The sequence below is a fragment of the Opisthocomus hoazin genome, chromosome 15 (genome assembly GCF_030867145.1).
Source record: "Opisthocomus hoazin isolate bOpiHoa1 chromosome 15, bOpiHoa1.hap1, whole genome shotgun sequence".
Taxonomy (NCBI): domain Eukaryota; kingdom Metazoa; phylum Chordata; class Aves; order Opisthocomiformes; family Opisthocomidae; genus Opisthocomus; species Opisthocomus hoazin.
Window position 1 is genome coordinate 13,999,201 of NC_134428.1, and position 9,547 is coordinate 14,008,747.

A 9,547-nucleotide genomic window follows, 5' to 3' on the forward strand; every position below is an offset into this window, starting at 1 on the left:
TTTCTGACCTTTCTCAGGGGAAGGTGATACACATGGAACTTACCCAGAGTTTCTAAACATACTGTCACTTTGGAAATTAAACCACTAGGGAAAGATGATCTGGAGGCTGCTGGTGGATTGGTGCTTGGGGGGGTTGGCCTCCATTCAGGCTTTTTTGGGGAGTGAGTAGGTGAAACACTCTGGCTAAGTTGATCTTGTTAGCAGAAACTCTAAGCAGGTTGTTTCAAAGAAGCAGAGTTTTGACCAGCCTGCTTTTCCAAACATACATCAGTTTTTGTCTTTAGGATCATGGCCTTTTTTATCAGCAGTTACAGAAACTGATAGAGTGTAAGCAAAGAGCTAGTGTGACTCTTAACTAGATGACTGGTTGCAGAAAAAGAGTTCAGGCTTCTGGACTCTCCTTCAACCTGAACTTATCTCCTATCACTTTGAAAAAAATGTATCACAACTTTATGTGTGTTTTTAATTTATTAAATTGTTGAAAGCTCACTGTCCCATTGATAATGACCAGCCCCTTTAAAAAAGTTTTTAAGAATGACTGAAAACAATTTTTAAGTTTCCAAGATGGTTACATCTAATACAAGGAAGGAAAAATATTTTTGAGAAATTCTGAAAAATGCATTGATATCTGTAACACAATGATGCAAGTATGCCTAAATCTCCTGCACTGCTAAGCAACAGAGATTAAATCCTCCCTGAATATACAGAATTCACGTAGAATATCCTTCATGAGCAGCTGGTCAGGATTTTCAATGACCATTCTATGATAGAAGTATTGATGGCACTTTCCATATTTGTAAGACTCAACAGTGAAACAGAAGAGGATAAAACAGACGCAGTCTCAGATACATCTCTTCCATCTTCAGATCTTATTGACCTTTTGCTATCAGAAGCTAAAGAACTGTTAGCTCAAATCCTCTCCAACAAGGATGGTAAGCATTAAATTAACTGGATAAATCTGAATCTAAACAAGTCTCAAGGATGTCTGTTGATGTTATCTAGAGTTTCCACCACCTTATGTATTTTTTGCCATACCAGTTAAGCCTCCCATACATGTATCTGATTCCCTCATGCTCACAGAGATGTAATTGCCCTACTTGTATCCATGTGACTCATCTTTCAACCTGAAATGCAGACTCACAGTGTAAGGAGTCAAAGGGTGTGACTTGTAGCCAGGCCCAGAGGAAAAAAACCTAACAGGCAGGAGGATGGTTTCACAGAATCGTGGAAACGCTGGTTGAAAGAGACTGTGGAGATCAGGAGTCAAATCTTCTGCTCCAGGTAGGATCATCACACTAGATGAGCTCTCCAGTGGGTTTAGCCAGCTGTGGTTTCACCCTCCAAAGATGGAGGTCCACAGCCTCTCTGGATAATGTGTTCCTGTGCTGCATGATGATCTGTGAAAAAGATTTTCCTAGCATCTAGTCTGAACTACTCCAGGAGCAATCTGTGGCCACTGCCCCCAGTTATATTGTCTGCGCCTGCCAAGAAGAGTTTGGATCCGACATCTTTTTAATTGCCCTTGAAGTAGGAGTGGGTGCTGTGAGATTGCCTCTCAGCCTCCTCTTTGCCAGGCTAAACAAGTCCAGCTTCCTCAGCCCTCCCCAGCCTCTCCTTGCAGGTTATGAGCCCTACGGCTGCCTTTTCTGGACCCTGTCCAGTTTCTCAATAGCTTTGAATCAGGGATCCAAACGTTTGTTACACCATCTGGGTATGACTACCGCAAGGCTGAGCAGAGGGGAACAGTAATTCCCGTTTCCTTGGCATACAAATCAGCCTAGACTCCCTTCCCATCGCATGTCTGTGGATGGGAGAAAATCAGAGCAAAGGCATCTAGCTCCATGGGAGTCTGCATTAATGTTCCCAGTCTGGGACTCTGAGCCTAGTCCATGAGTCATGAACATTTCTTGGCAGCAGTTATTTGACCCCACTTGTCTCTTTCCATGCAAAAGCAGAGTTTCTGATCTCCTCCGTGTCACAATCAGGCGAGTGTACAGCCCCAACTAGGTGCCCAGTCTTTACTCTTTGATGCTGTTCACCAACTAAACATGGCCATGGTCCAGCATTGTCTTTGTCTCAAAGCACAAGACACAAGGAAAATAATTGTAGCCTTTAAGAAGCACTTCTGATATATGAGTGTGTCAGCATTTTCAGAGTTTCTGCATCATTTAAATGTGTATTATCATAGCCTAACAGTGCTACTTGCATTGGGCATGTTTTCTAACCCTTCACTTATACTTGGCTGTGTGCTTACATTTGCAGCTTTGCCATGTGACAGGGACCAGTGCCTGCCTGCTGAAGGAATCCCAAATTACAAGGAGTAGGTGTCAAAACTGCCATGGTCTGTAATTTTGACAATACATGTATTTAAAAAATCCTGTTTGTTTTGTTGGTGGGTTTTTTTGACCAAAATTTTTGTTTGGCAGCTTTTAACCAGATAATCTAGTAGAGGCCTCCAGATGGCCATGTCAGAGAAATACCTGTCCCTTCCTAGACAGCAAGAGACTTGCCACCCCGCACAGTGAAGCATGGTGTGAATTCCTGGACCTCTCTTTTGTTTTCTAAAATGTTCTTTTTCCTTCAGGCCAGATAGGAATTTATGGCTCTACGGCTTGTCTAGCTGGCATTTTTACAGACCACTGTGAGTTCTGAGTAAGGGAAAAATCCTTACTGAATGTGTTCATTTCTTTATGTTGTGGTATCAAGATGCTGTGAAGTCCCAGCCAAGGAGAGCAGGACAACATGGCTTTGTTTGGACCTTCAGTATCTTAAGATTTTCCCTAAAACCTCTTAAATGGCTTATGTTTAACAGGGCCATGTCCTGAAGATACCTGCTGAAAGGGCACTTTGAGACCTAAATGTCTACTACCACTGTCTTAACTGATCATGTTAACTCAACCTAAAGATCTGCCACCACAGTTTTTTAGTCAGGTACAAAGTAGATGTTTGCAAACCATGATTTCAAGGTTATGAAAAGCATTTTCAGACAAAACAGATGGCCAGTACAATCCACTAGCCATGCAAGATCCATGGCCTCCTCTTTTCTTTCCTAAATAACCAGTGCTGTCTTCATGTTATCCTCTGTATCCTTCTCCCAAACTATGTAAAATATATTTCTCATTTTCAGCCATCTTCATCAGAAAACCACATGGCCCCCTCCTCCAAGTCAGAGCAAGAGTGATCGACCGCAGCCACCAAGTCCAACCAATGAACCGCCTAAGAAGCCTACATAAATCTCCCATGGCTTGGTCGCGCTCCAGACTGAGACTGTCCATACACAGCTGCTTCTGTGCTAGGAGACGGGAAGGACACACCACGGGTGCTTCAGCTTCCAGGCAAACCAGACTTAGAAACAAGCTTTCTAACACGGGACTGATTCTTCCTAACCACCCAAGACTTTTTTCAGCAACCTCCCCTGCGCGTCTACCTCTGAGTTATCATAACAAGGCTATTTGCTCATGGTTTTGCAGCTTTATAGGAAAAAAAATTCTCAAGAGGCTCCAAAGGCCTGGATTTCACTGGCAGCCTTTTAGAGCTTGTATTCTGGGTAGTAAGAGGAGCATGAACTTATGCATGGGACTCGGGAGTCTCCAACAGATTCCTTTTGGTATTTCATATGAAAACCATAGTATATTTAATGACTGTAATCAAAGCAGCCTAATCTGTAGAGTCCTAGCTGTCTTGGGATAGGTACTTCTCTTTTTATTCTTTTTGTATAGCTTATCCCGGCTGCAGTGCTTGAAATGGAGAGCACTCTCAGCTAGTTGTTGGAGAAAGAGTGCAGAGATAGCCAGCCGTATGCTACTAGTGATGATGTATTGCTGAACATCAAGCACTCCCTGGAACTCAAGAGTGGCCATAGGAAACTTATTTCAATAAAGGCCCGCAGTGTCACTTGGACATTGGATACACATGATGCAAGATTGTATCGCAAGATAGCAATAAATGGGGTAGAGATGCGAGATGAACACAAGGTCTGGAAAATAAAATGGAAATGCTACTCACAAGGTGTTTGCTTTCTGGGTTATGCTTGCAGTTGCTGTGTTCAGCATCTCTGAGACAAAGACCCTGCCTGAGTCCATTTTTTCCTCCCTCTTATTTTGGCAGCTCCTACCAAGATGTATTGAGAAGCTGCAGGAAAATGAGATGCATTCTGGTTTTTACACAGAATTGTTATGATTACTTCATCTCCTTTATGAGGTTCAAAGCATGTGGATCCTTTATAGCCTAAAATAAAGGCTTAGGAAAAATCACGACCCTCACCAGTATCTACTGTACTTGAAAATATCACTGCATTGCTAAAACAGTAACTGTGTGGTGGAACTTTACAGTCACATAAATAACCAGTCTGAAATTTTGGTTAAACTTAATTTCATAGCTCATGGTAAATTTAAATCTTTTGAATGCATGCATCAGAATATAAGTTAAAGGACTTTTACAAAAAGGAAACTTGATTCTTCACGCCATTCACAAGGAATATTTCAAGAAAGGAGTTACTTTCAAAAAAATATTCATGTTGGGATACTCCATGGTTAATAGCTTATTCCCCAGTGCTCACTATTTCAGTGGAATGATAGTAAATACTGGTGTTATTTGTGGGTTTAGCCCTGTGGCTTTGTTCTCATCTTGTGTGTTATATAGACAGGGCAAAGCTGCAAGAAGCAGGTAAGAGGCGCACAAAGAAAAATCCAGTCTCACCAGTTTGGTCTACCTTGTCTCTGGAAAAACACCTCTAGTTCCCCAGGGGTTAGCATGGCAGATACCAATCTGCTTCTAGCAGCATGTCTTCAAAAGCATTTGGCCGGAGGTTGCATCCTAGGCAGATGTCTCCAGCCTCTGCTCACCACACTTGCCAGAGAATGGTACTAACAAGATTTTGGGAAGTAGCAGGTCTTCAGCTGTACTGTGTCATTACATACACCCAACGGCACTTGAGAAACCTAGTAGAAAAGGGATAAGTTAGGGGAAAACTGAACTATTTAGGCCAAACTTTAATCTTGTGGAAGTCAACAGGAGTTTTGCTACCAACTCCGAGAATTGTGGAATTTTCTCCAAACATGAGTATTGAACTCCACCTCCCTGAGTGCTGGCAGGGCACAGCCCAGTCCTGTCCCAGCAGGGATCAGTTATGTGGTCTGAAAGAGAATATATGTGATGCTGCTTCCATAGTCAAGCGATTTGTGTTTCAGTGTCCCAGGAAAGAAGGTTTTGTATAAAAGTATCGCAGTGGGTGAAGGACTGGCTGAGCGAAGCCTGACAAAGCACAAACATTGTGCAATTGACTCTAACATATGGCAAAGTCTGGAAGGAGCAAGATGCTGACCCAGGGCCATTGTATTCTGTGTCTCCTGAGCTGTCTGCTAGTGAAAGATCTGTGAAGATACTAACCTTTTAAAAAGCCTAGATAGTCCTGTGTTCGCAGCTTCCTGGCAGCCTCTGTGGAAAAGAAACCCTCCAGGTTCCCATCAGCCACTGGAGATGCTTGCATCGAGCAAGGATCAAGCATTGCGTGCTTTCCAAAGCAGTCATATTTCTTAGCTGGTTTCCATTATTTTGTTTGAATTTATCACGTTCCTTCTGCCTTTGCTTCAAGCACAGAAAACTTTCTGTTCTCTGTTAATAGCATTGATACTAACTGCTGCCTTTTCACAGCAACACTGAAAGCTAAGATATGAAAAGAGTTGTGTTCCTGGAGGTGATGTTGATTTCGGTGACCTAGAATAACAAACCTGTGTCATGCTTTACTCCAAGGCAAATGGAATTAGGCAGAGCTCAGCAAGTCACAGGGTGACATCTCCTCACAGAGCTACCAAGAGGCAAAAAGGGAAATGCATAAAGGAACAAACAGCACAGAAAGAGAAGTCACAGAATATGTCATTTGAACAGGATGCATTTTATTTATGCAGAGTTGTCAAGCACTCTTGCAAAAAGCTGAATTCTATCTTTATTTGCAGTATTATAGCTTGGTTGTAAGGTTGTGGAGATGTTCTGTATCTGTCTAAGAAGTTCCCAGTATAATCAAATAGAAAGGAGGAGGCAAAGGAGCAGTATTTCTGATGAAAATGAGTCCTGCATGGTATTAGATCTTCCCAAGTGGGTAAGATGGAAACTGGCAAGTGTTTTATGAGCCACTGGGTGAAATGCAAACAGTCCCCATAAATGGACTTAATAGACTGTGTTACACATTGCATGTGTATGAACTCATAAACATGCATTCAAAGAACACTGGCGTGGTCAGCTGCTGACCTGGAAGCTTTGGGGGTTAAATATCACTGATGTGATGGTTTTATTTTGTATTGTTCTTATGCAAAGCAGAAATTTAGTTCTTAACTGTTGGTGGGTCAGAGGTTGGGAGACCTCTTTCCCTAATGAAATACAACAAACCAAGATATGACTATCTAACCATTTTAACAGCTGCAGGAAAAGGGAATGTTGGGCAAGTAGCCACCTAGGCATTATCTTGAAAGGTGAATGTAGCAGAGAGCCATTAGCACACTGTTTATCTGCAGTCTGATGGGTAAGGTAACTGAATCTGCTGTAAATGTGCTGGACTAGAGCTCATTAGATCTCCAGTTTCGTCTCTGCCAGTGATCTCTGCCATATCACTGTGTGACCTTGGGCAGCATGTTTCATCTGTTTTGCACTAGAAAAAATGGGACTGACACTATCAGCTTATCTGAGCAGCATGGGGAAGGCAAAGCCCAAGCGACCCATAAAACATGGGGCGCAAACTTCTGGCACAAAAGGATCTGGTGAATGGTGTGGTACAATGTACTGCTGATCTGCGTTTTCAGTGAAGAAAGCCTCAATATTCAAACTTTTGCTGGCTCTCAAAACAACAGATCCAACTTTTGCTTAGCTTTTGTGAAACAGAGGCAGGTTAAGTGCTGAAAGGTTTCTGTGCAGAGATGTAGAGGCAGCAGAGGTGAAAGCTAGCCCTGAATGCTGCTGTGGAGTAGACTGGCTCGTCTGTTCCCAGCACTGGAGGCTGCAGAGCCTCCTCTTCCTCCCAGCTCCGCTCAGTGAGACGGGTTGGAGTGTAGCCCAGTTCTAGAGGGTGGAAATACACTTCCACACCACTTTAAATATGGCCCTAAAAAGCGGGTGAACTTTGCTGCTGAATTTTTAAAGAGACTCTTTAATGTTTAAACAATGCTGATTTTCTCAGGATTGTTGAACACATGTGAAAGAGGGCTGGAAAGCACCTTAGTGTGATGGTGCAGAAAGGGCTGGGCTGGCTGTGTGATGCTACCTTTCTGCTACACCATGATGCTTCTCCTGCGCAGGGCTGAGTCTACCCCAGCACATCCAAGACAGACCACAGAATTTTCTGGCCTTGCTGACTACAGCACTGCCACAGACCTCCTTTGCAGCTTCTTCAGAGGTCAGCTGCTTTCATAATAAAGAAAATACAAATAACAATGCCATGAACAATCCCTACAGATTTGGTTTTTTTTCTGCAGGTAATGCACAAGCTCACATGAATTTCTGTTGAGTTTTTCAAATTTACGCCCACAGATGAGGCATGAAAGTTGAGAGGAAGAGAGTTTGAAGTGAAAAGCCCTCAGTCATGGGGGAAGTGGAAGCTGAACAGTATCTCCAGACCAGATGTCCCTCCTGACAGACATTATCCTTTCAAACTGCAGAGACTGGCAGGAGTTCCTGGGCCGGGCTGCTATGGGGTGAGAATTTCTTTCTGAGCAGCTCCCATGAGAAATACTGAGGGCTGAATGCCAGCCCTTGAGGCAAGCACCCAGTCCTCGTAGGTGGAAGGACAGCAAGAGACTTCACGGCCCTTGGGAATGCATGGGGAGAGTTGGCTCTGTGTCAGGGGAAAAGGTAGCATTCCGACACTGGAAAATGCCAAGGAGACCTTTTGGCAGCAGGAGAAAATATATGCTGGAAAACAGGAATTACAGTCAGGGCTGCCCAGAAGAGGAAAGGATGAGGTGTTATTCACCTAAATCTGGACCAGCTTTTATGACTAGAACAAAAGGAAAACTGCCACTACTAGGTCACAAAGTAGTAATGGGCTGGGTCTCAGTTTTGTAGCAAGAAGGTGGAAACAGGATTTTATATTTTCTTCTGTTTTCTCTGAGGACATTTAACAGTGACTGAAGAATGGGAGAGAAAGACCATTTCTCTGAAAAAAAAGTTGCATTCTGAATGGGAAAAGACAGCATCTATTTATAAAGAAAATGGAGATGTTGCAGGCCTTGGATAAGTTTCTGGCTTTTGATGCCCGGCTGTTGAAGGCATCTAAGAGAAGCTGCCTGCTCTGGCTCCACAGGCTGCCTGCTCGAGTGCTTTGACATTTGACGGCTTTGTGGGTTCGTTGTTTACGAACGTGTCAGGCTGGTCTCCGTGGCCTGAGATAGCTGAACATTTCAGGAAATATTGCTGATCAGAAACAGGACTGCAGCTTCCTGAAATGTCTGCCCAGATAAGGGGACGCTCTACAGCTAGAGGTGATAAGCAGACAGAAAAAGAAAAAGCAGCAGTAAATGCAAGTGCAATGTGTTTCAGTAACACCACGCAAAGCGGTGGCTGGTCCCTAGGGAGATCTTGAAAGGAGGCTTTGAAGGTGCAAAACATTCCCCGGCTGGGCTCCTGCATCACTCCCCTCCACCACTTCTTGGTGCCACACACTTCTCCTGCCCCAGGACCACGCGCCTGCTCAGCAGCTGTCTCTGGTACCCCAAAGTGGCTGCAGTGTGGATGTCTTTTCCTCCAGTAGAGCCAAGTCCTCGAGGGCCCTCACCAGATGGTCACAACTATCTGCTGTGGCTCTTTCCCCAGCCCCTGGCTTGACGAACAGGGTCCACTTTCACCATGCGCTTTGAAGCCCAGGGCAAGCGCAATTACCCCAAGGTTCATGAAACAACGTACACACTTGTCAAAGGTGGTGGGAGAAAAAAAGGCTGAGAGGTGAGAATGCACCCCAGCATCTTCCTCCACACCTCCTAGCTGCACTATTGCCTTTTCCTTTGTCAGGAGAATTCACTTCTGGGAACGTTTGCTCAAAGTGTGAGTATGTCGCTGTGCAGTAAATCAAACCTCCACACAACGCAATGATAGAGTTGAAGGACTAAGGTGAGTTGCCATCTCAGCTTATGAAGGCCTGATCTGCCCCGTGATGAGCCGGGCGAGGTCTTGTTTGGGCGCCGTGGCTCTGCCTGCTCCAGCGCAGACCCTGAGCAGGTTCCTCCTCCTCGAGGGCAGGTGTCAGTCGGGAAGCTCGGCCTGCAGGCCGGGATGAGCTCGTCTCCACACACACACCTCTCTCAAGGCAGACAACAGGCACAAATTAACCCCCAAGTGTACGGCCCAGGGCAGCCGCCTAAGGGACCGGGAGTGGGAAACCCGCGGGGACCCTGCCGCGCCCCTGCCGCGCCTCAGCCCCGCGCCGCGACATGGCGGCGGGCGGCGCACGTGCGCGAGGGCGTGGCCACCGTACCATTCCCGCCCCCCACCCCCCCCCACCCCCCCTCCCCGCAGCACAATGGACAGCGCTCTGCGGCGCCGAGCGGGCGGGGCCGGCGCGCGG

General features: G+C 45.2%; 1 protein-coding gene across 4 annotated transcripts in view; it reads left to right on the forward strand.

The window, feature by feature from the left end:
- Positions 1-4,091, forward strand: part of LOC104336114 (syntaxin-binding protein 4) — a 47,376-nt gene extending 43,285 nt beyond the window's left edge. For 2 of the 4 annotated variants that reach the window (XM_075436480.1, XM_075436482.1), the window contains 2 exons: positions 802-932; positions 3,128-4,091. In XM_075436480.1, coding sequence (XP_075292595.1) covers positions 802-932; positions 3,128-3,690 — 694 coding nt within the window. In that variant the 3' untranslated portion in view covers positions 3,691-4,091. Of the gene's footprint in view, positions 1-801; positions 933-2,262; positions 2,321-3,127 lie in introns of all 4 variants that reach the window. The other 2 variants (XM_075436481.1, XM_075436484.1) reach the window with 2 other exon arrangements.
- The last annotated feature ends 5,456 nt before the right edge of the window (positions 4,092-9,547 follow it).